Source organism: Corythoichthys intestinalis, chromosome 12 (genome assembly GCF_030265065.1).
Source record: "Corythoichthys intestinalis isolate RoL2023-P3 chromosome 12, ASM3026506v1, whole genome shotgun sequence".
Lineage (NCBI taxonomy): Eukaryota > Metazoa > Chordata > Actinopteri > Syngnathiformes > Syngnathidae > Corythoichthys > Corythoichthys intestinalis.
This window is the reverse complement of record NC_080406.1, coordinates 18,784,678-18,812,662: the sequence shown is the minus strand read 5'-3', so window position 1 is coordinate 18,812,662 and position 27,985 is coordinate 18,784,678. Positions and strand designations below refer to the sequence as shown.

The 27,985-nt window shown below is 38.7% G+C and overlaps 1 protein-coding gene across 6 annotated transcripts in view; it reads right to left on the bottom strand.

Moving 5' to 3' along the window:
* Positions 1 to 27,985, bottom strand: part of hecw2a (HECT, C2 and WW domain containing E3 ubiquitin protein ligase 2a) — a 69,851-nt gene continuing 41,866 nt past the window's right edge. For 2 of the 6 annotated variants that reach the window (XM_057852882.1, XM_057852881.1), the window contains 13 exons: positions 27,865 to 27,961; positions 27,681 to 27,764; positions 23,893 to 23,978; positions 23,680 to 23,800; positions 20,554 to 20,667; positions 18,727 to 18,879; positions 18,561 to 18,659; positions 15,584 to 15,713; positions 14,115 to 14,261; positions 13,885 to 13,999; positions 10,193 to 10,278; positions 6,283 to 6,395; positions 1 to 6,056 (listed from right to left, as the gene is read on the bottom strand). In XM_057852882.1, the coding sequence (XP_057708865.1) occupies positions 5,945 to 6,056; positions 6,283 to 6,395; positions 10,193 to 10,278; positions 13,885 to 13,999; positions 14,115 to 14,261; positions 15,584 to 15,713; positions 18,561 to 18,659; positions 18,727 to 18,879; positions 20,554 to 20,667; positions 23,680 to 23,800; positions 23,893 to 23,978; positions 27,681 to 27,764; positions 27,865 to 27,961 (1,457 nt within the window). In that variant the 3' untranslated portion in view covers positions 1 to 5,944. The remainder of the gene's footprint in view (positions 6,057 to 6,282; positions 6,396 to 10,192; positions 10,279 to 13,884; positions 14,000 to 14,114; positions 14,262 to 15,583; positions 15,714 to 18,560; positions 18,660 to 18,726; positions 18,880 to 20,553; positions 20,668 to 23,679; positions 23,801 to 23,892; positions 23,979 to 27,680; positions 27,765 to 27,864; positions 27,962 to 27,985) is intronic. The other 4 variants (XM_057852884.1, XM_057852887.1, XM_057852885.1 and 1 more) reach the window with 2 other exon arrangements.

Here is a 27,985-nt window from a genome sequence, read left to right as displayed (position 1 = left end):
ATATCATCAAATAGCAACCTACTTACGTAAGATCCCCCCCCCAAGTCCCATGCCATTGGCTGCGTGAGCCCAGGGTGATCATGGGACACGTAGTCCGTATACTACAACCGGCGACTAGAAAGCCGGTTTGCAGTAATTTTAGTGGGAGTGGCAAACATACATGTCGTTGAGTCTATTTATATATTTATTTATCTATCAATCGCATTGGCAATGCAGACGAGGCAGACACACTGTTCAAGTGGGATCGCCGTATTTTGCTGTCGAAAATAGTGGCCGATGTGCGCATGTGCGTGAAGTAAACTTCCCTCGTTTTTAGTTTCATTTTCCGTGTTTGTCAGCTAATTTTAGAAACCCTTTCGAGAAGATGGCAAAAAAAAAAAAGAAAGACGAGGAGTATCGTACTTTTCAGCAGGAATGGACGGAGGAATTTGCCTTTGTAGAGAGTTTTCGACGACTTTTCGGATTAAGACAAGATAATTAAACGCATAAAAGACATGCCTCTGTCGATCTTACCATCATGATGTCAAATCAAACTGAGGCAAGTGAAGGACATAAATGTGGCACCGTTTTTTTCTCTTGCTTTGGATGAGTCAACAGACAAGCAATTTATCCCAATTCAGCGTAATTGCAAGGTTTTGACTATGAAAGAGACAACAAGAGGGGAGGATTTATTCAAGTCCTTCACTGAGTTCGCTAAAGAAAAAAAATCTACCGATGGATAAACTTGTTTCGGTGTGCGCTGATGGTGCTCCGTGCGAGGTGGGTAAAAACAGGATTCGTGGGGCTTCATGAACATGAAAAGATACACATCCTAAGTTTCTCAACGCCTGCATGAAGCTTAACGCCACCAAGTATCAACCAGACTACAAAGTCATCAGCAAAACCATGCAGCACCAGAAGTCGCATTAATGGTAAGAAATACTCATTGATTAGCAACAGCATAACAATGATATTAAAAAGAGTTGAAAGACTAACCCGAACCCTTGTACTTTAAAAGTGTTGAAATTACATAAAATGCAGACATTACTTGTATTTTTAGTTTTAAAAATATTGTATGGCTCTCGCGGAATTACATTTAAAAAAAAATGTGTTCATGGCTTTCTCAGCCAAAAAGGTTCCTGACCCCTGGTCTAGACTAGAGGATGACCAAAGAGGAGCTTTATGGATGTAGTTAAACAGGACATGAAGGTAGTTGGTGTGAGAGCAGAGGATGCAGAGGACAGGGCTAGATAGAGACAACTGATTCGCTGTGGCGAGCCCTGAGGGAAAAAGCCAAAAGAAAAAGAATATTAGGACACAAACATCCTGATCCAGCCCACTTGAGATCCAACTGGGGTCAATATGGCACTTGAGCTAAAATAAGTTTGACTCCCATATGCTTAAAAGTGCTCAAAAGCCCACTAGATGCCAAGATTTGAAATGAAAGTAGACCCAACTCTGGACTTGACTCGAGCCCATTTGGTACATTCAGTGCAAAATATATATTTATACACACAACAGGACAGATATGCTGTACATTTACAGTTATATACAAATAAGAGACAAACATGATGACTGCACACATGGTCCACATACATGTGTTTTTGTATTTTTTGTCAAAACAGCCCTATTGGTTCATCCCCGACCCATGAGCAATGAACCATAACCATCGACCTATTACTAAGATAGGCAGGACACGCGTGAAAAGTGACATTTTTGGGTAACATGCCATACTGGACACATTCAAACTACATTGCACATTCCCAGAGCTCATTCAAAGTGACATATGCGGACTACTCATTAGTTTCGACACTTGGGTATGACCATGTAAAGCACGAAGGGCTCATGACTTTGATTTCCACTATGAAAAAAAAACAACGATTTACCCCCATCTCATTTTTTTTCTGTTAACAATATCCTCATGCAGGAAAAGCTAGTAAGGACAGTCAGTGTCTTGCAATAGTTGAGCATGCAATATCAAGCTAGAACACAATGCCGTCACAGGTTTCACGGCCCCCAGCACAGCTCACAGAGCTGACCAAGAACCCCTCACATGCATGATGCCATATAAAAGTGTTGCCTTGGCGACTCGCAGCACACGCGTTATCAAGCACTATTCTAGCCTCAGCCGCTCTAGCTCCACAACACTTGTTTGTACAGTAAGATTCATTTTGCATGCACCCCCTTATAAAAAAAAGCATTTGTCTTCACAAGTGAGTGTACGATGGCGTGAAAGGGGTTTTAGTTTTGTACTCAACAGTCTGTTTTATCGCATGCTGCCAAGGCCAAAGTAGTGAGTGGCATGGATGTGTAAGTCACGGAAGTTGTACATCAGGTTGATCATTAGATACAACTTGAACAAGTTGGTAGATTGGATGGGTTTTGTTCTCGATGCAGAATCATGTGACACCAGCCTGCTGTAAACAGTACACCGCTTGAACCAGTAATTCTAAATCATTCTTCACCGATAAATTTCTTTAAGCAATTTGTAGGATAATCAGTGAAAAGGAAATTCCAAAACAACCATCGAAAACATAACGTGTGGTATAAAAAGACAATATTTTGCCTCTAGCAAGTCGCGCACATTGTTTTTGTGAATTTGGAACATGTCTGTGTATTAGCAAAGGACCTCTTCAATACATACATTCAGGATTCACAAAAATATTGCTAAGGTTTTGGTCATTTTGTGGGTCCAGCTGATTCATTTGCTGGAATAATAAAGTGCTTACTACTACAATAGTAAGCAAAATTGGATTTAAAATGGACAGATTGTACATTTTGGGACTGTAAACGACTCCAATGCCTCTCTTGATTGTATTTAGCTCAAAAGCCATTAAATATTTGTTAATAAATACACTCAAATACGTTTTTTCCGCCTCATTCAATTACATTACTTTTCCTTGCATATCCTACAAACAGCCCATTGACACAGTGCTTTTCCAGAAGTACACTATGGTATCATGCAGAACTTCTACAATTCACACATAGGATTCCCGTGTGAGCTTCTAGTCATGGCTTGAGGGTCATACATACATACATACATTCAGTCACATATTTAATACATTCATGTCTTCCTTTGCTTGCCTTCAGGGCAGGCGTCACCTGTTGACCATGACTCATGAAACAGTGAACCAGTTTTAATGAGAGGGATTTTCTATGGAAACTGAGAGGTGTGTTGAGGTGGTAAACATCCGTGCAGTGGATTCTATGTAACTAGAAAAGTGCATCTAAAGCATTGTATGTATTTCTTTGTGGTGAACAGTACTCAAAACGACCATCTTGATAGTCCCATTGTGAACAAATCATTCATAATGTCAGTACTGTATCACAATACTGATATTGTGTAACTCCTGGAATAACCCTCCTGTTCTGCCAGTTGGATTTTAAACATTTTTACATCTATATTTAAAAGCAAGTTCAAATTTAACCATGACTGCTTGGCTCCCTCTACTGGGTCTCTCAGAACCTACAGACAACAATAAGTCTGCAACCTGAGAGAAATAATTAAAAATAGCGCTCTGAGGATTTATATGAATACCGTAATTTTCGCACTATAAGGCGCACCTGACTATAAGCCGCCACCCACCAAATTTGACACAAAAACGGCATTTGTTGATATATAAGCAGCACAGGACTGTAAGCCGCGCCTGTCCTCACTTTATTATGGGATATTTACACCGAAAGATATAAAGCCGTAACACTATTTGACAGTGCCATAAGACTGTCATAAGAATGAATCAACCACCATGAAGCTTTACACCAACTGGCTGCAAAGCTTCATTGCTTCAAGAAGCTTCATTTGGCCATCACTGCTCCATTGGGGGAGACAGTCAACCTCTGCTGCCACCTGCTGTCAACATTATTGTCATCCAACATGCCTCTTAGCATGCACTGCAGCACTACAGATGTAAATCACAATCAAAATTCATGTTCTGTGCTAATTATTTCTTCGGTTACCGTTCTAGTTGTTTCATTAATTGCTAGATATGGAATTTGGTAACACTTTATTTAACAGTGACGCCATAAGACTGTCATAAGACCATCATAATTATGACATTGCCATGAGCAATGATGAATGCTTATGACAGACAACATTTTGCGTCATCCAGCAAATTATTTCACTTTTAAATGGATGTAAAAGATCCGAGCAGGACATAAATGGAGTTAGTGACATAATTTGCCAGATGACACTTAATGACATCTAAATTAATGCCTATGATAATGTCATGTCATAATTATGATAGTCTTATGACAATCTTATGATGCCGCTGTCAAATAATGTGTTGCCTCTTCGCCCAAATAAATCAACAAATAAGCCGCACTGGACTATAAGCCACAGGATTCAAAATGAGGGGAAAAAAGTAGCGGCTTATAGTCCGAAAATTACGGTACATTCGTAGAATATAGCCGCCATGTTTCATTCTGAACTGTCCACAAATAATGATGGAGTAGCAATTAATTATCGATATCAGAGCGAGAGAGAAAAAAATGGGCTCGCCGATCGATCGACAGAAATACACACTGTTTACAGCCCCGAGTAACTCTAAAATTAACTCATTTTTTCATAGTATTTAACTCACTGGCTGCCATTGACGGCGCGAGATGTCCAATTCATTTACACTGGGAGGAAAAGCCATGAGTGGTGATCTTTCAGTGCCATTGATGGTGCTAGATGTCCAATCCATTTTAACCTGGATGGGCGAATGAAGGAAATGTCAAAATGGATTGGGCGTATAGTGTCGTCAGTGGCAGCCAAAGAGTTAAATGTGTGTTCTGTAAGGGTAAAAAAAAGTCATAAAACATGTTAAAGTGGTATTTCCTTAAAGTTTCTAATGATTTAAAATGCCTGGAATTTACTTCAAAATGACTTTTTATGCATCCTATTTTGATTTCTTTTCCTCCTCACTAACAAAGTAACAAAGAAATTCAAAAACTTCCTGTTTAAATTTCTGGCATTAATCTTTGAGAATTTTTCATGTGCTATGTTATGATGGACACATCCACACAATTTTGCATAATTTGGTAAAACCGGAGTTTTCTGGCCTTTTTTGTTTCTAACTTTGTAAGGGAAACACACACTGTTTACAGCCCCGAGTAACTCTAAAATTAACTCATTTTTTCACAGTATTTAACTCACTGGCTGCCATTCACGGCACGAGACGTCCAATTCATTTACACTGGGAGGAAAAACCATGAGGGGTGCTCTTTCAGTGCCATTGATGGTGCTAGATTTCCAATCCATTTTAACCTGGATGGGCGAATGAAGGAAATGTCAAAATGGATTGGACGTCTGTGGCAGCCAAAGAGTTAAATGTGTGTTCTGTAAGGGTAAAAAAATCATAAAACATGCATGAAAGGCTTGAACTGGTATTTCCTTAAAGTTTCTAATGATTTAAAATGCCTGGAATTTACTGCAAAATGACTTTTAATGCATCCTATTTTGATTTCATTTCCTCCTCACTAACAAAGTACGATGGCTGAAATTCAAAAACCTTTAAGAATTTTTCATGTGCCATGTTATGATAGACACATCCACCTATTTAGTATAACTTGTTTAAACTGGAATTTTCTGGACATTTTTTTTTCTTTCAAAGGGCTTGACTTTTTGGGGCATGACAGGAGGGTTACAAAGTACATTCAGTCTTGAACTAAATGTGCGTTTCCTAGTGTATCGCCTTTACCATAGCACATATGTCTAAAACGTCATTCTCTGATGCTGTTAAAAATGAGTGAAGGGGAAAATGTGAATTTAGCATGAATTCAGCAAACACAGTTTTGAGGTCCAGAGAGTTCTTCATTGTCTCTCTCTAAGGTGCAGGAGGAGGACGAGTGAATCCAGTAAACCGATTGCAGTTAACTGAAGATATAAAGCACAGGTGTTTGTGGCTCGGTGAAATGAAATATCACCGTGTTGCTTTTGAAATTCATTTTCCGGGCGGGGTTCTTCTCGCTCCGTGGGCGCTTTTCACTCCAAGCCGAAGGTGCTGGTCTCCTCCACGGCCGTCACCAGCTTCTCATAGAGCATAGAGAAGGATGGGTAGGGTGGTAGGTCCAGTCGATTGAAGCAAGTGTGCGCTCTGGTCAACATACAAGTTTAGGATCATGAGTTTTTAGGAGGCCAACTTACTGTTCAATTTTGTGCACCTGTCCTTGAGACGTTTACGTGTGTCTTGTTAAAAAGGCATTTCCACCAAATTTTGTGTCAGTCAGTGAAAATTATGTCTGAGGTTGATTTTTTTTTACCTAATATGCTATCCTGTGATGATTGTGGTGTCATGGTTTCGTGCGAGTGTGTGATCCTACCTGGGTAAGGAGGTGATTTTTCCCCACTTCTCCACACAGAACCTGCGAGGTCCATTACTTCCACGTAGTGAGGCGAAGCCCTCATAAGGAATACTGGATGTGCCGGTCACAAACTACACAGAGAAGATTTCAAAGGTGACCTATTATCAAATTCCAATTAAAAAAAAAAAAAATTCCCCCACTGCTTCATTTATAAGAATTAGTTTTGAACCAGTACTATTTTATGCATTGCATACTGATTCCGGTACATGACTGTGTGGTATATTCTGATGCCAATACTGTACCGATATCCCATTTAAAAAAAATATATATATATATATTTATATATATATATACAGTGCCTTGCAAAAGTATTCGGCCCCCTTGAATCTTGCAACCTTTCGCCACATTTCAGGCTTCAAACATAAAGATATGAAATTTAATTTTTTTGTCAAGAATCAACAACAAGTGGGACACAATCCTGAAGTGGAACAACATTTATTGGATAATTTAAACTTTTTTAACAAATAAAAAACTGAAAAGTGGGGCGTGCAATATTATTCGGCCCCTTTACTTTCAGTGCAGCAAACTCACTCCAGAAGTTCAGTGAGGATCTCTGAATGATCCAATGTTGTCCTAAATGACCGATGATGATAAATAGAATCCACCTGTGTGTAATCAAGTCTCCGTATAAATGCACCTGCTCTGTGATGGTCTCAGGGTTCTGTTTAGAGTGCAGAGAGCATTATGAAAACCAAGGAACACACCAGGCAGGTCCGAGATACTGTTGTGAAGAAGTTTAAAGCCGGATTTGGATACAAAAAGATTTCCCAAGCTTTAAACATCTCAAGGAGCACTGTGCAAGCCATCATATTGAAATGGAAGGAGCATCAGACCACTGCAAATCTACCAAGACCCGGCCGTCCTTCCAAACTTTCTTCTCAAACAAGGAGAAAACTGATCAGAGATGCAGCCAAGAGGCCCATGATCACTCTGGATGAACTGCAGAGATCTACAGCTGAGGTGGGAGAGTCTGTCCATAGGACAACAATCAGTCGTACACTGCACAAATCTGGCCTTTATGGAAGAGTGGCAAGAAGAAAGCAATTTCTCAAAGATATCCATAAAAAGTCTCGTTTAAAGTTTGCCACAAGCCACCTGGGAGACACACCAAACATGTGGAAGAAGGTGCTCTGGTCAGATGAAACCAAAATTGAACTTTTTGGCCACAATGCAAAACGATATGTTTGGCGTAAAAGCAACACAGCTCATCACCCTGAACACACCATCCCCACTGTCAAACATGGTGGTGGCAGCATCATGGTTTGGGCCTGCTTTTCTTCAGCAGGGACAGGGAAGATGCTTAAAATTGACGGGAAGATGGATGCAGCCAAATACAGGAACATTCTGGAAGAAAACCTGTTGGTATCTGCACAAGACCTGAGACTGGGACGGAGATTTATTTTCCAACAGGACAATGATCCAAAACATAAAGCCAAATCTACAATGAAATGGTTAAAAAATAAACGTATCCAGGTGTTAGAATGGCCAAGTCAAAGTCCAGACCTGAATCCAATCGAGAATCTGTGGAAAGAGCTGAAGACTGCTGTTCACAAACACTCTCCATCCAACCTCACTGAGCTCGAGCTGTTTTGCAAGGAAGAATGGGCAAGAATGTCAGTCTCTCGATGTGCAAAAGTGATAGAAACATACCCCAAGCGACTTGCAGCTGTAATTGGAGCAAAAGGTGGCGCTACAAAGTATGGGGGCAAGGGGGCCGAATAATATTGCACGCCCCACTTTTTAGTTTTTTATTTGTTAAAAAAGTTTAAATTATCCAATAAATTTTGTTCCACTTCACGATTGTGTCCCACTTGTTGTTGATTCTTGACAAAAAATTAAAATTTCATATCTTTATGTTTGAAGCCTGAAATGTGGCGAAAGGTTGCAAGGTTCAAGGGGGCCGAATACTTTTGCAAGGCACTGTATATATATACTGTATATATATATGTATATATACAGTACTGTGCAAAAGTTTTAGGCAGGACACCTGCCTAAAACTGTATATACACACACACATATATATACATTAGGGCTGTCAAAACTATCGCGTTAACGGGCGTTATTTTTTTTTAATTAATCACGTTAAAATATTTGACGCAATTAACGCACTACCCCCGCTCAGACAGATTTAAATGACAGTACAGTGAACTGCTTGTTAATTGGTTTTATGGAGTTTTGCCGCCGTCTGCTGGCGCTTGGGTGCGACTGATTTTATAGGCTTCAACACCCATGATGAGCATTGTGTAAGTAATTATTGACATCAACAATGGCGGGCTACTAGTTTATTTTTTGATTGAAAATTTTACAAATTTTATTAAAACAAAAACATTAAGAGGGGTTTTAATATAAAATTTCTATAACTTGTACTAACATTTTTCTTTTAAGAACTACAAGGCTTTCTATCCATGGATCGCTTTAACAGAATGTTAATAATGTCAATGCCATCTTGTTGATTTATTGTTATAATAAACAAATAGTTCTTATGTACTGTATTTTGAATGTATTATCCATCTTGTGTCTTATCTTTCCATTCCAACAATAATTTACAGGTTTGAAATGCGATTACTTGCAATTAATTAAGATTAATTAATTTTAAAGCTGTAATTAACTCGATTAATTAAGCTTTTCTCTAATCGAATTACTTGAGTTAATGGATTAATCATTGCAGCACTAATATATATATATATATATATATATATATATATATATATATATATATATATATATATATATAAAAATATATATATATATATACTAGTGCTGCAATGATTAATCCATTAACTCGAGTAATTCGATTACAGAAAAGCTGCGGATAAAATTTTGCTGCTTTTTGATTTTTTTAAAATTCATTTCATCATTTTTGTTGCAGTTTTATTGCTTTACAACTTTTATATATATAGGAAGGTCAATTTCATTAAGGGGGACAAGGGGCGGCCCCCCCTTAATGAAATCCGCTTACGCAAACAATTACAGTACGGCTCGGAGGTCCCTTCTTAAACTAAATTCAGTTGCTGATAAACTAAATTGAATAAATTCTTGACTAACTGGATTCAAGCCGATTTTATGAACATTTCCACACCAACTTTCGGCATCTGTAGAATAACAAAAAATGCCGTCATTATTTGGAATCCATGTTTTCGAATAGGTGAATATCGCTCATTGAGGCCGGGAAAATCCCGTATTTCTTATGGAGTGAGCTGGGACCTCGCTTCGGAGCTTTGTAATAGACATCGCGAGGTTCCAGATGGGGCTGGAGTGGGCTAAGATAACAGGTTAATTTTCAGCACTACACTGACACAAGACACCAACCTTCCTTTATGAAGTACTTTGTCACATCCTGTTGGCCTTTTCTACCCCTCTCCTGTTTTGCGTTCTTTTCTTTCCTCTTTTGATAACCCGACTTTTGTTTCGAAAACATTTCTGCGCACTCCGAGTCACTGACTGGTGTAAATGCTCATTGCTGCTCCAGGTCTGATCGACGGAAGGGCAGACCAAAACATTTAATGAAAATACAGGGGTTAGGGGAGTGCCTGGCAATAATACTGTATGCTCTCTGGGTGTTTACTTTTGGCCAAAAACAAAACAAGAGAAAGGAACCCTTCGTTTTATTCCTATTAAAATTATAATGATTAATATATACATTTGAAAACGATCACCGAATGTTCTAATTTTCTTTGTGGGCCCCATCAGGGCATGGGCCCTTAGAATCAATATCACTTTTCACCCCTATATGGCGCCCCTGAGTGTGGCATTCATAATCTTATAATGCAGTAGTAACTGCAAAAATGTGTTTTTTTTTTTAATGACAGTACATAATACCGGCCAGATGATGGCAGCACATGCGCATGTGCAGGTCCACGTGCCCTACCTGCAGTAGTCGCAGCCTCTGCTCATTGTTGAACCTCTCCACAGCTGCCCAGAACCAACGTATCACTATGTGGTTGTCATGGTAACCTGAGGGAAGGAGGGAGGTTGATGGCAGAGCATGAGTCAGAGGAATAACAAATAAGCACAAGTCCAGGTCTCTCCCCGTTTCTCATTCTGAGCCCGCATCGCCTTCATCTTGCCTCCCTCTTCTTGTGAACGCTGACTTTTGAATGGTCTCTGCTGTTTAATCTTTAATGGCCGTCTTCTATATCGATGCCTCTATTAAAAGAGCATCACGCTGAAACTGACTCATGCGCCGCTTTCCTTCCTCCTGGCAGATCTTCAGCTATGCACGCGTATGCACATGCACACCACGCACACGAATAGCAACGTTCCATTCCTTTAACCATATTACTTCTGCCATCAAATGCAGTTCAATTGTATTTTTTCTCTATAAATTTACACATACATTGTTTCATATAATATTTACTCAAATTAAACATATTTGTTTCTATTGTTTACTGTTGTCGTGTTATATACAGTCATGTGAAAAAATTAGGACACCCTATGGAAGCCTGTATGTTTTCTAACATAATTTGGTCATATGGATATTTGATATCAATTTTAACAATCTTGAGATTCAAGTGATCGAACGAAACAATAGAAACTGAAAACATTTTTTTAAAAACAACTTTCTGTAAAATCTTATCTTAAATTAATGCAATTTCTTTTGAGGAATAAATTAGGACACCCCCACATTCATTCCCAATTAAAATAGCTAAAATCACACACAGGGATATCACATCAGGCGCACATGATTAAAACATCATTACCCAGTTTTTTGGAGGCTTGCCTTATTTAAACCACACATTTTGGGTGTGCCCCTGACAGTTGAAGTGAGAGAAAACACCATAGTGAGATCAAAGGAGCTGACTGAGGCCTTCAGAAAGAAGACTGTAAACGCATATGAGTATGGTAAGGGATTTCAAAAGATCTCAAAAGAATAGAAAATCAGCCATTCCACTGACTGAAAAATAGTCTAGAAGTGAAGGACATTCAAAACAACTGCCAACATGCCCAGGTCTGGCCGTTCAAGCAAGTTCCCCCTGAGAGCAGACCCCAAAATGCTAAAAGAAGTCTCCAAAAACCCTCAAATGTCATCACGGGACCTACAGCAGGCTCTTGCTACTGTTGATGTGAAAAAAGCATGCCTCTACAATCAGAAAGAGACTTCACAAGTTTAACCTTCATGGGAGGTGTGCAAGGAGGAAACCTTTGCTCTCAGAAAGGAACATGAAGGCCAGACTGAAGTTTGCCAGAGTGAATAAAGACAAAGACCAGGATTTGTGGAATAATGTTCTTTGTACAGATGGATCTGAAATTGAATTATTTGGACACCAGAACAGAGGAAATGTTTGGCGTAAACCAAATCCAGCATTCCAGGAAAAGAACCTCATACCAACTGTGAAGCCTGGAGGCGGACGTGTCATAGGTGGGGAAGTTTTGCTGCAGCAGGACCTGGCCAGCTCACCATCATAAAATCCACCATGAATTCTATCGTGTATCAAAGGGTGCTTGAGGAACATGTGAGATCATATGTGAAAAAATTAAAGCTGAAGCGAAACTGGACCCTGCAACATGACAATGACCCAACAAATACCAGTAAATCCACCAAGGACTAGCTGAAAAGGAAGAAATGGAGAGTCCTGGATGGGCAGAGTCAAAGCCCAGATCTTAGTCCCATTGAGATGCTGTGGGGTGACTTGAAATGGACTGTACATGCAAGAAACCCCTCAAACATCCTCTCAGCTGAAAGTATTTTGCTTTGAGGAGTGGGGTAAACTTTCTTCAGACCGATGTCAAAGACTGGTAGATGGCTACAAAAAGCCAAAACACTAGCTATTCAATTCAATTCTCAATTTTATTTGTATAGCCCTATATCACAAGGTGGTAGGGTGTCCTAACTTTTTCCTCAGATAGAATATGGATTTTTGTTGATATATTTGTTTAATGCGTAAAGTAATGTTAATTTTTGTTGTTTACCTGCAAATAAATCACTTTCTTTTCCACAGATAAAGAAAAACAAGATCAGACATTGATATGTGAACATTTCTTAATAAAGAACTGAGTATTTAATGTGGTGTCTTAATTATTTCACATTTTACTATACTAATAACAAAATAAAAATGGTTTAAGAAATATGATCATCATTAATATTACTTCAGTGTCACATTTTTTGTAATAATACTGTATTTCATATTTTAATTTTAATTAATATTGTTTTTAAGTATGTACCAGTATATTGTGATTTATTTTATTTTTCATTACCTTTCCTTATTTATTTATTTATTTATTTGACAGCTCTTTCACAACAAACATAACTATTGTGACGAGCTACGTGAGCAAAAATGCCAGGAGAAGATTTTTTCTTAACACGCTTCATTGAACACAACGCAGAACATATATCATTTGCCCATTTGTCCCACTTCCCATCATGGATTTGGACAGAACAGTTAAGTCGCTACAGTATCATTTAGTGAAAGCACAACAAAAATAATATTCCTATCTCTCAAAAAAAAATAATGTTCACAAAAAGAAAAGCGCTCAACACAATTCCCATGTGGCATTCCCAATAAAAATATCAATGCAAAATACACATAAAACCTACACAGACTTTGGTCAAACTCTATTTAAACATTTCGTTTAGCTCAACAAATACACTAGATGGCAATATTTAGTCACAATATACAAACTATCAGAGGTCTCGTACGTTGTGAAGTCAACACTCAAATAAACGTAAGGTACAATGAACCTGGAAACTACGGCGTCAGTCGAGGGGCAAAATGCACTCATTGGCTAGATCTCTAATTAATTTAAAACTCGCCATTGACACCTTGTGGTGTATTTCAATCACTATCTTACGTAGTTAAAGAAACTGTAGAAGAATGGCAGGGAGCCCATGTGACATCCCGCTCGGCAACGTCAACAATGGTGAGCTATTAGTTTATTTTCTTGATTGAAAATTTTATAAATTTTATTAAAACGAAAACATTAAGAGGGGTTTTAATATAAAATTACTATAACTTGTACTTAACATTTATCTTTTCAGAACTACAAGTCTTTCTATCCGTGGATACCTTTAATATAAAGAATGTTAATAATTTTAATGCCATCTTGTGGGTTTATTGTTATAATAAACAAATTTAATGCCATCTTGTGGGTTTATTGTTATAATAAACAAATACAGTACTTATGTACAGTATGTTGAATGTATATATCCGTCTTGTGTCATATCTTTCCATTCCAAAAATAATTTACAGAAAAATATGGCATATTTTAGAGATGGTTTGAATTGCGATAAATTACGATTAATTAATTTCTAAGCTGTGATTAACTCGATTAAAAATTTTATTCGTTTGACTGTCCTAGTATGTATGTATTGTACTTCGATGAAAAAATATCAAAGGATTTGTTTTATTTTTTTCTATTTGTTGTTGGTTTTTTTGGTTTTTTTAATTCACGGAAGTTCTTTTTCAGACAAATTACCTAATTTCATGTATTTTTTTTGTAAAAAAAAAAGGACCAAAACAAAATGTAAGACTTATTCCCGTGTAGTATTTTTTTCAATCTTTGTCCCGCCAAATTTGTAGGAGAAGCAGTCTAAAGCTGGACAAACATTTCCTTTGAACTGACCTCCTCTGTACTCTGTGTTGTTCCTCCAGTCTGCCAGGTCGATCTCGGCAGTGCCGGCGATCACCAGCTCCAGCTCCCTGGCGTCGAAAACCGACACCAGTCGCACATCCACTACCTAAACGTCACCCAAAACAAAGCAGTAATCAGAACTCCAAAATGCCATTTGTGTAGAAATTGTCTCTAACGTGTGCTGAATCAGGTGACCAGTTGGACAATTTCAGCTCCTTTACCTCATAGAAGCCTCGCACCAGGCTTTCGGTCTGCTGAGCCACACCTCTCTCGATGCGCCACTTGACCATACGCTCGATGTACTCCTTTTTGTTCTTCTCTGACACTGGGATTCCAGCCCCACCTGGCTTCAGCTCTCTCTCGGTGATCTGCAACAACATCCAAATACAGTACTTGAATATATTCCATGTAGACATGTGCCGGTTACCGGTTTCACGGTTTACCGTGGTGTGAAAACGTCGCGGTTTCAAAACCACTAAAATTTTCCGTCATACCTTAGTACGGTATTCGCTATTTTTCATGTGCCAAAATACAGCCGAAGTGGCTTGGTGCGGCAGCGCTCACCCCTTCCCGTTTGTTGCCGTGAGTGTCAGTGATGCTATTCTGCTAAACAGCCAGCAAACCCAAAAGCAAATCCTCCAAACACAAGGCGTACTTTTCTTCAACTTATTGAGCTCTCAAATCGTGGTGAAATATACAAATGAATACATTTAAAACATTGTACAATTGTATTTTTCCACGTGTGATTAGGTTCAACAGGATATCAGTAGCACCATTAAAAAGTTCGCCAAAAACAAAACGCACATTTTCCTTTCAAATTCAATATACAAACTAACTAAAACTTACAAAGACGAATGTTAGCCTAAGCTAAGCTGGGAGACCAGCTTCGTCGAGGTTTTATGTCTCACAGCCGCTGAGTGAGAGACAAGCTTGAATGAAGGGGGGAAAGAAAAAGAATCGCGTCAAAGATCGCTAATTGAGAAAGGAAGTCTCACTCCTCACTTTTTTTTTTTTTAGATGAAACCTTTCCTCAACAATATTTACATTTTAACTAATTTATAAAACTAACTTATACATTTTTAACTAACTTATTAACTTATGAATTCTTTGTTCTTTTTAACACAAAGGCATGGCATCATGTAGACTACAGTTGACAAAGTGGCTGAAAATGGCGAAACTTCACTTGAGCTTCCCCCCCTCAAAAAAAGTCATACAGTATATATTTTTAATTTTATTTAGAAGTCTTTTTACTCTTTATAGCAATTATTTTGTTCTTACTCTTAATATTGAGCAACTTGAGCTGTGGCTGTGGGTATAGTCTAGGTTCTATTTATTTTAATTTTATATAAAATATTTGTTATTTTTTGTTTATTTATTTTCACATTATATTCATGTTCCAATTTGCAAATATGTTTTGAAAAAAAAATCCTGTTCAATGGAAATTTTTTTTTTTTTTTTAACCCATACATCTCAAAATTTTGGAGCTACAATTGCAATACCGTGATACCGTGAAACCGCGGTATTTTTGCTCACGGTTATCGTACCGTGAAAATCTCATACCGGCACATGCCTAATTCCATGTCATGTGAAAAATTCCCGTTTTGGGAGTGGTTACAGTAGTTTTGATTTTGAACTTGAAAACTCCAAGCTTGTGAGCTACAACTCTTGACATTAACATGCAAGTGTTTACCTGTCCAAAGACTTCCTCATTGACCGTGAAAGTGAGGTCCAGCATATCTTCGATGTCATTGTCCTTCATCCACTGCAGGCTCTGGTGGAACTCCTCATCCAGAAATTCCAGGTCACTCAGATCACAAGGTCTGTGTAAAGCACATGATAGGTTCAAAACAAACCCACTATGAACAAAACAAAACAATTTTTGGACTGGTTAAAATAAAACTATTATAATTCCATTGATTTCAACATGCAGTCATGTTTTGACCCTTCAGCTGATGAAGAGGCACTGCTTAAGTGACTAGCTCCATCTAGTGTTAAAGCTGAGCAGTGCAACAGAATGAAGGCTGAATTTAAGCTTCTTGTGCTGGCCATATTCAATGATATTTCCTGAGGACCAGTAAAAACTGGCGAGCCGCAATTGGGCTGTAGTTTGGACACCCCAATGCTAGATTAAAAGAGACAACCATAAATCTAGTATAACTTGCACAGAATTAAATAAAACTACTGTGACGCCCCTAAAAGTTAAGGACATGCTTTTCAATATTTTTAAAATACCATTCTTTTTAATGAAAAAAGAAATATGTGCTTTAATTATTTTTTGGATATTTGGGGGAATCCACTGCACTATAAAAAAAAGTTGTAAAAAAAAAATATATATATATATATATATACATTTCTGTAAAACCCTTTAAAATTACATTAGTTAAAATCTGACACTACAAAAACTGTCACTTAACAATAGTATAGTAGCCTTGCAAGCATGCGGGTCCTGCCAGATTCGTTCATTCCTTCATCATGCAGCTCCGTCTGGAAACCTCAGTGTCACTGTCATTGCACTGCTAATGCCACCACATTGTCACATGCATCTCACTATGTAACATGTTCCCAAACATCTGTCGCAATCTGGGTTCTGCATATGCAATATTTGCACAGTTACATTGTAGCATTTTTGCATGGTTACATTAATATCTATGCAGAAACTATCATATCAAGTCAGCTGTCTGCCTCTTAAGTCTGCGAACTGTAAATTGTCATATACGCACATCACTACTACATCACCACTTGCTGCTAGTCATTTATTGACTTTATTCTTAATCTTTGTACTCTGTAACTATGTTTTTTTTATAGTTGTATTGCATTTTGTCTACACTTATACCTTAGTTGAATTTTTCTTTTATCACAGATCCTGAAGGCGGAAGTAGTCGCCAAAACATGTCAGGTAAATAAAGCAAACTAAAACAATTGTCTGTAATAAAAGAAAAAAATCACATAATCTATGTTTGTCATGTCAGCCTTATTGTACTTTTGTTTTATGTATCGCACATTACGGTGAAGCTTTGAATCTAGTTGTACTCCATAAAATGACAATAAAAGCTTTCTACTGCATTCTATTCTATTCTATTCTATTCTATTCTATTCTATTCTATTCTATTCTATTCTAAGTGGTAGAATTGCAAAACGGTTCTTGCAGATAGGTCCATTTCTGAAGTTTTGTCTGAAATGCACTTAATTGCCTCATTAAAAGAGGAGCAAATAGCATCACTCAAGGGAAACAATGTTTTGGCGTCTCTCCTTGACTAATACGTCATACTGTGGCTTAATGTGGATTGGTCAGTGATGGGTGTTACTTGAAGAACCATCATCCAGTCAGCAGCCGCATATGTTTGCAGGTTTCTCCCATGAAAAAGGTCGGATTAGCGTACCACATGAATGCTGTTTGTACACCGTGACATCGCCATCGTAACGCGGAAGTGGGTCATTATAGACACACCCTCGCATACAATGTTATTTCTGCTTGTTTTCTCCGGTAATCTTTCAAAAAAGACCATGCCAATCAAACACTGCTGCTATGGAACTTGTAGAAACGACTCTCGACATTAGGACATATGAAGGATGTTTTCTTCATACATTTCCCGAAACCAAAAACTCGGAGGAAAAAATGTGAAGAATGGATCAACTCGCGCGGACGTCCAAAAGTGTAACGCCAGTAAGGTGAAGCCATTCACATTTCATATGCAGTTCACATTTTGATGTGGGCTTTGGTCCTCCAGAGGACTAAGAGGTAAGCCATTTTTATATTTTTACTTATTTTTTAACGTGGTGTTTTGCTGTGCTGTTTCTGTCTGACAATGAATGACCTGAAAAAAATTAAAATGGTATCTGACTGCCACTGTTACCTTTTCTGTTGTTAAAAAAAACAACTTTAGTAGGAGGGAAGTGTAAATAATGTTAATAATAATAATGTTCGTTGGCTGTCACTGAGTAGCATTTGTGATCGCTACACAAAAATAGCAATGTAAACTGGCCCCAAGAACGGTCAGAGACATAAGACAACCAGAGGATATAATATATAAGAAAGACAGGGCATATGGTGGTAAAGGATAGATTGTTAAATCAGGAGAATGTCATTGTCAGTGGCGTAAGGCAATGCACACAAGAAAAAGGTGTCGATAAAAAAACTAACTCTGGATCAGGTCGGCTGTTTTTCCAGTCTTTTTCAGCCCTCGACACTCAAGCCATCTCTTTAACTGAATATTTGTATGTTCTTCCATATTTGTATGTTCTTCCACATCTTTACCAGTGAATTTGGCACCAGGGGCATCATTTTCGGACAGAATTGGTAAGTTTAGCTCAGTAAACATCTCGTTCGTACACTAGTTCCATGCATTTACTATTAGGGACAAACGGGAGGTTGACCCGCCTAGCAACAATTGCTAACGTCATGAATATTAATGAGCAAAATTGACACATTGCTTGCGGTACGCCATTGGATCTTTCTCATATTGATATGTGTAATATATTCTTAGCGGCTATATGGAACAATCAATCTGGCAGGGCAGGTTAATAGGATAGACAAATCCTACAAAGGTTGCACAGGATGAAATAGTGCTAGCATAAATCTCCAAAATGTTGTGTGTATGAAAATAAAAGTAACATAACCCTTCTTAAAATGCCCTCCATATCTATTTCATTATTATTACACGACTTACATGCGTAGCAGCCCCTTGTAGAAAGGACGAGTAAAGAAGGCATCTAGCAGATACTGATGAACCAGAGCCAGTCCCAGAATGCGGCCGCTGAAACGAAACCTACCACAAAGCACATGTTACAAGTTAGAAGGTGAAGGGAACCCTTTGAAAATGGTCACCATCTCACCATTCATGGTGATTATCCACAAAGGCGGACATGGGGCTGATTTGGACAGTGTACGTGTCGTTGGCTGAGTATTCAAAGAGGCCGTAATAAGGGTTGAAAAGCTCTCTGGACACCAGGAAGAAGAACTCTCTGGAGGGCCCGCTGTAGTCCAACCTGCCAAAAAATGTGATATTGTGATGTCATTTACATTCAATAATGTTGTTTAGATGCTCACTGATGGGTGAACTGTTTTTTTTTTTTTTTTTTTTTTTTTTTTTAACCCTTTCAGAGACAATGGTCACAACTATCTTCATCTATTCAAAAGCTGTCAGTAGCTTAAATCACTCACTGCCAGCTCAGGACAGAGAGTATGTGTTGTGGTAGTTAGTAAAAAAGCGAAATTGATTTTGAAAACACCTATTGACAGCAATAGACGTCCAATCCATTTTAACTGGGAGGGGCTGGAAAAATGAGGTTAGGGTTGAAATGGATTGGATGCTTATTTCCATCAGCAGGAAAAGAGTTAAGCTACGTGGGGGTCACAAGAAATTTATAAGACAAAACAAAAATAAATAAATATACAATATTCTTAGCGCAATTTATACACTGGCCACACATATGTCTTTTTTTCAATTTATCATAATAATAATAAATAAATAATAAATAAATAAATAATCTAATATTTTGGGATGTTTTAATCTTTTCTTTTTAAATTTATTTATATTTTGAATTATTTATATTTTTCATGACTCATGACTTACTTTTAATTTGCATTTTAAAAATTATTTTTATTTATTACTATTTAAGTAATTTATTTCTTCTCCAAAATGGCTGTTTTGTCCAGGTCGTCCCCGGGGTACGACGTACCCGACTTTACGACGCCTGAGTCTCATCGTTTTTTGTTTGTTTTTTTTCTTTTTTAATGTTGACTTTTGTTTTGTGATGCATGCTTTTATTTTGGCGCAGGAAGCGTAGAACAGGAAGTGAGTGCATGTACAGACGCAGCCGCCCAGCCCACACACAGAGCAGCCGAGTGACAGAAGAGACAGCCTGCACGCACATTTGTTGCTTGTGAAGCATCTAGTGGTGACGACTTTATATAACCCCTTTTGTACTGTTTATTGCATGTTTCAATTGTCGTCGAATACTTGGGGCAAGTTTATGTGATTGTTTTTGATGATGTGCGGACACTTCTTGATACATGCTAATTGTTTGTTATTGCTGTATCACTGTATCAGCAGCTACTTGTAAACGCAAATTTGAATTGTTGTTGTTGAAGATAAGATTGATTTAATTTCATTTTATTTTAGTTTCATTTTGCAAGTGTTGATGTAATGAGAAGCTGAATAAAGTCAGCAAACCACACGGATGTCTGACATCGTCATTTCGGAGCTTGGCGCACTGTCTAGCTAGGACTAGCTAGCTAGCTCCAACGTCTTGGTGAGGACAGTACAATGACGAAATGACGAATGAAATACATGTTTTTGGATAGTTTTTTTTTTTTTTTTTTTTTTTTAGAGGGTGTTTTGAGGTATTTAATTCCGACTTGCGCGGAAATCCGGGTTACATCGTCAGCACAGGAACGGAACTCATTCATAAACTGGGAACTACCTGTATTTAAAATTATGTATATATATATATTTTTTAAAATTATTTTATTTATTAATTGTTTTTAATTGCCCATCGCAAAATATGTGCAGGCAACACTAATACTACAATTGAATGTCAAATGGGTGCCATATAATATTGCCCTGCAGGCCGCAATTGGCCCTTTGGCCACATTTTTGAGACTCCTGTCCTATATGAATGTAAAAGAATCATTTAAGAAAATTCTTAAATTCTTCTCACCCATCCTCGCCGACGAAGCTGACGTAAAGTTTGCTCCTCTGAAGGTCTTTACGGGAGTAACACATGATTTGGTTAAAAGCGTCCTCCAGAAGGTGGTCCCGCCGTATGATGAGCCTGGGTGCGCACATACACATGCAGACACACTCACAAAATTGGAACAATCCTGAATAAAGTCACAATAATTCAAATATTTAAAGTTAATTGAGGCATATACAGTTGAATTAACGTTGTGTTGCATATTATCTTATAGTGCTGGCCAAAAGTATTGGCCCCCTTGCAATTTTTTCACATAATGCTGAATTTCTCCCAGAAAATGATTGCAATTACAAATGCTTTGGTAGTAATATCTTCATTTATTTTGCTTGCAAAGAAAAAACACAAAAGTTAATAAAAAAAAAAAAATCACTATCATTTTACCCAAAACTCCAAAAATGGGCCGGACAAAAGTATTGGTACACTTTGAAAAATCATGTGATGCTTCTCTAATTTGTGCAATTAACAGCACCTGTTACTTGCTTGTGGTACATAACAGGTGGTGTCAATAACTAAATCACACTTGCAGCCAGTTAAAATAGATTAAAGTTGACTCAAGCTCTGTCTTGTGTCCTAGTGTGTACCACATTGAGCATGGAGAAAAGCAAGAAGACCAAAGAACTGTCTGTGGACTTGAGAAACAAAATTGTGAGGAAGCATGGGCAATTTTAAGGCAACAAGTCAATCTCCAAAGACATGAATGTTCCTGTGTATACCGTGCGCAGTGTCATCTATAAGTGTAAAGCCCATGGCACTGTTGCTAACCTTCCTAGATGTGGATGGAAAAGAACACTTGACGAGAGATTTCAACAAAAGATTGTACGGATGATGGGTAAAGATCCATGTCTAACAGCCGAACAAGTTCAAGCAGCTGTCCTGCAGTCCGAGGGTACAACAGTGTCAACCTGTATTGTCCATCGGCGTCTGAATGAAAAGGGATTCTATGGTAAGATACCCAGAAAGACCCCACTTCTAATCCAGAGACATAAAGAAGCCAGGCTGGAATTTGCCAAAACTTACCTGAGAAAGCCAAAAACGTTTTGGAAGAATGTTCTCTGGTCAGATGAGACAAAAGTGGAGCTTTTTGGGAAAAGGCACCAACAAAGAGTTTACAGGACAAAATAACGAGGCCTGCAAAGAAAAGAACACTGTCCCCACAGTCAAACATGGTGGAGGTTCCCTGATGTTTTAGGGTTGCTTAGCTGCCTCTGGCACTGGACTGCTTGAACGTGTGCATGGCATTATGAAGTCTGAAGACTACCAACAAATTTTGCAGCATAATGTAGGGCCCAGTGTGAGAAGGCTGGGTCTCCCTCAGAGGTCATGGGTCTTCCAGCAGGACAATCACCCAAAACACACTTCAAAAAGCACTAGAAAATGGTTTGAGAGAAAGCACTGGAGACATCTACCGTGGCCAGCAACGAGTCCAGACCTGAATCCCATAGAACACCTGTGGACAGATCTGAAAATGGCGGTTTGGAGAAGACACCCTTCAGTTTCAGAGACCTGGAGCAGTTGGCCAAAGAAGAATGGTCTAAAATTCCAGCAAAACATTGTAAGAAACTGTTTTTTCATTGCAAGCAAAATAAATGAAGATATCACTACCAAAGCATTTGCAATTGCAATCATTTTCTGGGAGAAATTGAGCATTACCTGAAAGAAAGAATACTTTTTTGGCCAGCACTGTATATGTGAGGTACTGTATATTAAACTTATGAGCGGCATCAAAAAGTTTGACATGGCAATCACACACCACTGTAGCATGGAATGTCAATGCTATGTGCAGCTTAATAAAGGTTCATGTTACAGGTTACATGAGTCAATATTAAGGCTACGTCTACACTAGGACGGATAATGGCCTTAAACGTGTAATTAGTTGGACTATACGGCATGTCGGCCACACTAGTATGCCTATAATCTGGATTAGTTGTGAAACGGATAACGTAGGCAGGTAATGTTACCCGCCGCCTACGCGCCGCCTACTATGGACTGCTGTCTCCGTACAACATTTGAATATTCAGGAAAGGACGTCATGCCGTCGCTGCTTTTAGCACGCCATGACAGCATGTAAACAATGGAGGCGGAAGATCACGACATGGCATTCCTGCTCCTTTCATTTCCACATATTTTTCTTGAACCTTCAAACTACGTCTCAATAATACTCTTCAATTCAGTCCCCATTAGGGGTCCTCTCATCGCGGATGAGGTGGAGATGAGCGTTTTTTACAGAGCTCGTTTCCCGAGTTGTCTCACATCAGCCAGCTGCGGGGCTGGCCCCTCCTAACTCAATGCCGACCGAACATAAGTACTGCATATAAAAATGCATAGAGGAAAATTAAACCCCGAAAAGTGACCTGCGTGGAACCCCTAGTCAAAGAGGCGCGCGATCAGTTTTTTTTCCCAAGACATTTCTGCCTGTCAAAACTGTTGCCACTTCCAGGATCGCCACTTTTGTGCACAAGCAGCCTAGTTGCGGCTTCCAGGAAATATACTCAGCGCCACAACATATGCTTCTATTTGTTATTTTCCAAGTGGTGAGAGCGCAACTGAGCATCGATTGTAACATCCCAAGTAATGATGTCAGGCTTTCGTTGTTTTATAAAGATTTATTTTAATCACAACTTGGCTCCTGCTCGTACAAGCCGAGCGTACTCTGCTCTGCATCTGCATGATGCATTCGATTGCGATCACGGAAAAAACAGTGATCACAAAATAATGACAGTCTAGAAGGTGTAGTCATTGCGAAATTTGCCGCGGGCGAGGAATGAGTTTCCGGGTTAGAGGTAAACTGTGCGGGCGATGACGTAACACATGAGGCTTCTCCATTTTACGCATGCGTAGTTTGCACAAATGCAGGCGTACCTTGCAGAAGCAGGGACGCCCTTAAACGCACCTTAAAAGAAGTATGGACAGGAATAAAAATAGTCGGCAAAATACCCTGGAGAAAATTATCTGTCCTAGTGTAGACATAGCCTAAGGTATGTATGTAAGCTGTGTAAGTGGCCTCGTAAACCACTAATTAAACACCACTAATATAAAACCCATGCAATGAATATTGAAGATGTTATATAGAATTCAATTATTTCCACCTACTTGACTTTCCCAGGTCCTTGTCCATACCCTTTAGTCTCCAGCTTCCGATAGAAGTTCCTCAGTTTTGCCTCAAAATCTCGCTTGTAGGGCGCAGGAGCGCGGGCGTTGGCTCTTTGGGTGCCTAATATTCAAAATGAATTTAATGTACAGTAGATGGAAAGACAAAAAGTAAAAGGCCCATTGTATTACTTGGCCATGCTGCGATTGTCCTACCTGGGGAACTTTGAGGAGACGAGGAAAGGCTGTAATTTGGGTGTAGCAAAGGTGGCACGTACGACATCACCTCCTCTTCAAATAAGCTGTTGGCGTGAGAGAGATCGAGGGGAAAAAGTCTTAATTAGCCTGGCTCTCTTCAATAAGCAAGTATAAACTGCCTTGATGATAATTTTATTTTTTAAATTTAATTTGATATGAAATGTTAAACCGATACAATTAAAATAACTAAATATTTGTATTAATTCAATTAGCTTTAATCAGTGTTGTTTTTGGCAGCGATTTTAATGTTCTTTTTAGTCTTTTGGACGATAATACTTATTAGTCTTGGTCATATTTTAGTCATCTCAAAATGTGTTTCTCTTCATCTAGGCTTTGTTGACGAAAACGAAACGAAAGACTAATTTCATCTAGTTTTAGTCGACGTTTACTAAAAATGTTTTTGTCTGTAAAATTAAAAGAAAATTGCACCAAAAATAAATCCATAAATGAAGGTTTCCAGTTATTTCGAATGATTGACGGACAAACACATATTGTAGCGTCGACAACGACAACGCCAACTTGGTGAGAATACACACTCAGCAGGAAAAAAGTACATTATTTTCAATTAATTAAACCCACCTGGACGCCAAGGCTGTATAGGAAAAAATTGTCCTAGAGTTTAGGACGACTAGCTTAATGCTAACGCGAACACGCATGTTATGCTAACGCTACAAGTTACATTTAGTGTATGATGATCACTCAACACAGACCTTTCAAGGCTAAAGCATTTTCTCTCTGGCCAAGAAAACAAATCTTACTGTGTGTGCAAGCCTTCAGAGTGGAGAGGACACTGCACTAGTGAGTGGTGAGTGCGGGGCGCACAGCACGTCACATGAGTGACAGAAACAGACACTGCTATGATGCACGCTAACTACACATAAAATGTCACACAATGTGAACATGTGAAAGAAACTATAACGCATTTTCGTTTTGTTCTCATCTCGTCAGACGAAAACTGGCATTAGGCTCGTCATGTTTTAGTCTCCCAAAACAGCTCGTTATCGTCTCGTCATCATCATAAAAAAAGTGTTCATTGACGAAATATTTTCGTTATCGTCATCGTTGACGAAAACAGCATTGGATTTAATAAAGTAAAACCTCAACAAATATGTGATAAAACTAAAAATTATTACTTTTGTATTTTACTAATGGTTTTAAAAAAAAAGGAAATTAAATCCCCCCAAAATTACATTTTTACACACATACATTTACATACATACATTTCAGGGGAGGAACTTAATCCCTTATAGCCTAATGTATCACATTTGATACACTTAGAATTTCATTATTTTGAGACTTTAATTTAGGATTTTGAATTTTTTTTTTTTTTAAACGATGGATGCAAGTCAACACATGCATCTGCAGGTTCCATTAGAAAAAAAATCTGGATTTAGCTCGGGTTATAGCGCTTATTACACATATTCATTTTGATTTAAAAATTTTTTTTTTTTTTTTTTACAAATTTGAAAAAAGTACCATTAGGACCTTATTTTTTAAATTTTGGGATTCTCTGACAATTGCTTCATGTTGCAGGCTTTAAATCAAGGGGGTTACGACCACACCCAGGCCTGGGCCTCTAAAGGGCCCGGTTTGCAGGGGTAAAGTGGGCATGGTTGGGCGAGGGAAGGATCAAACAGAAAGGTAAAATGATGCGCTGAGCTGTAATATAGTGTTTTAAGTGTTAAAATATCTCTCCTAGCTACCCTGCTTGTCTGGAGGGGCCTGCAAAAAAAATTGTACTTGCCCCCCACACATACACACACACCAGGGCTTACAATTAACTGTCCATTAGCACCCCCCCCCACAGTCGGACGATCCACTCAGGGAGTCCCATTTATGCTCATTGCACCCAGACCCTGTTCAGATTTGTTCCGCCACTGATACATTTTCTTAATAAATAAATATAAACTTAAAATTGTAATCAAATAAATGTATATGAGATTACAGTGGGGGAAATACAGTAGGGCAAATAAGTATTTAGTCAACCACCAATTGTGCTAGTTCTCCTACTTGAAAAGATTAGAGAGGCCTGTAATTGTCAACATGGGTAAACCTCAACCATGAGAGACAGAATGTAGAAAAAAAAAACAGAAAATCACTTTGTTTGATTTTTAAATAATTTATTTCCAAATTAGAGTGGAAAATAAGTATTTGGTCACCTAAAAACAAGCAAGATTTCTGGTTGTCAAAGAGGTCTAACTTCTTCTATCAAGGTCTAACGAGGCTCCACTCGTTACCTGTATTAATGGCACCTGTTTTAACTCATTATCGGTATAAAATACACCTGTCCACAATGTCAGTCAGTCACACTCCAATCTCCACTATGGCCAAGACCAAAGAGCTGTCGAAGGACACCAGAGACAAAATTGTAGACACGCACCAGGCTGGGAAGACTGAATCTGCAACAGGTAAAACGGTTGGTGTAAAGAAATCAACTGTGGGAGCAATTATTAGAAAATGGAAGACATACAAGACCACTGATAATCTCCCTCGTTCTGGGGCTCCATGCAAGATCTCACCCCGTGGCATCAAAATGTTAACAAGAACGGTGAGCAAAAATCCCAGAACCACACGGGGGGACCTAGTGAATGACCTACAGAGAGCTGGGACCACAGTAACAAAGGCCACTATCAGTAACACAATGCGCCGCCACGGACTCAAATCCTGCACTGCCAGACGTGTCCCCCTGCTGAAGCCAGTACACTTCCAGGCCCGTCTGCGGTTCACTAGAGAACATTTGGACGATCCAGAAGAGGACTGGGAGAATGTGTTATGGTCAGATGAAACCAAAGTAGAACTTTTTAGTAGAAACACGGGTTCTCGCGTTTGGAGGAGAAAGAATACTGAATTGCATCCAAAGAACACCACACCCACTGTGAAGCATAGGGGTGGAAACATCATGCTTTGGGCCGGTTTTTCTGCAAAGGGACCAGGACGACTGATCTGTGTAAAGGAAAGAATGAATGGGGCCATGTATCGTGAGATTTTGATTGAAAATCTCCTTCCATCAGCAAGGGCATTGAAGATGAGACGTGGCTGGGTCTTATTTCAAGGTCCTGGAGTGGCCTAGCCAGTCTCCAGATCTCAACCCCCTAGAAAATCTGTGGAGGGAGTTGAAAGTCTGTGTTGCCCAACGACAGCCCCAAAACATCACTGCTCTAGAAGAGATCTGCATGGAGGAATGGGCCAAAATACCAGCAATAGTGTGTTAAAAGCTTGTAAAGAGTTACAGAAAACGTTTGTCCTCTGTTATTGCCAACAAAGGGTACATAACAAAGTATTGAGATGAACTTTTGGTATTGACCAAATACTTATTTTCCACCATGATTTGGAGATAAATTCTTTAAAGATCAAACAATGTCATTTTCTAGGTTTTTTTCCACATTCTGTCTCTCATGGTTGAGGTTTACCCATGTTGACAATTACAGGCCTCTCTAATATTTTCAAGTGGGAGAACTTGCACAATTAGTGGTTGATACAGTGGGGCAAGTAAATATTTAGTATTTAGTGGTTGACTAAATACTTGCAGTATGTATATGTGAGATGTTTAAAAAAAACAATACATGAATCACAATTTTGAAATTTGTTTTCGGGGAAAACCAGATAAAATACTTTTTAAATCTGATTATAAATGTTTTTTTTTTAAAGGAAAGAAAGGAGAAAAAACACCTTTACTATAAGTGCAGGAGGCACGTTAAATTTAAACCCGACTGATGAAAACATTGCACACAATGTGTAGACCTCACCTGAGCAGCATGACTAGGTCGGCGTCCCCAGAGAGACGAGCGAGCCCATTGGCTCCTTCATTGCGGATGAACTGGACCTTTTCCCTACAAGCACACAATCCCATTTACGCTTCCAGCACTGGATTAAAGGTTAACTGTCATTGACTGATGATGATGCTGATGATGACGAGACAGCAGGTCATACTTGAGTGAGTTGTTCCTAGCGAGCTCCGGTTGCCTCTCCTGCAGTATCTCAAAGACATTGGGTTGCCTCAGAAAAGCCACAATCTTGTCGTTGTACGCTGGAGGATAACATTGAGAAAGAT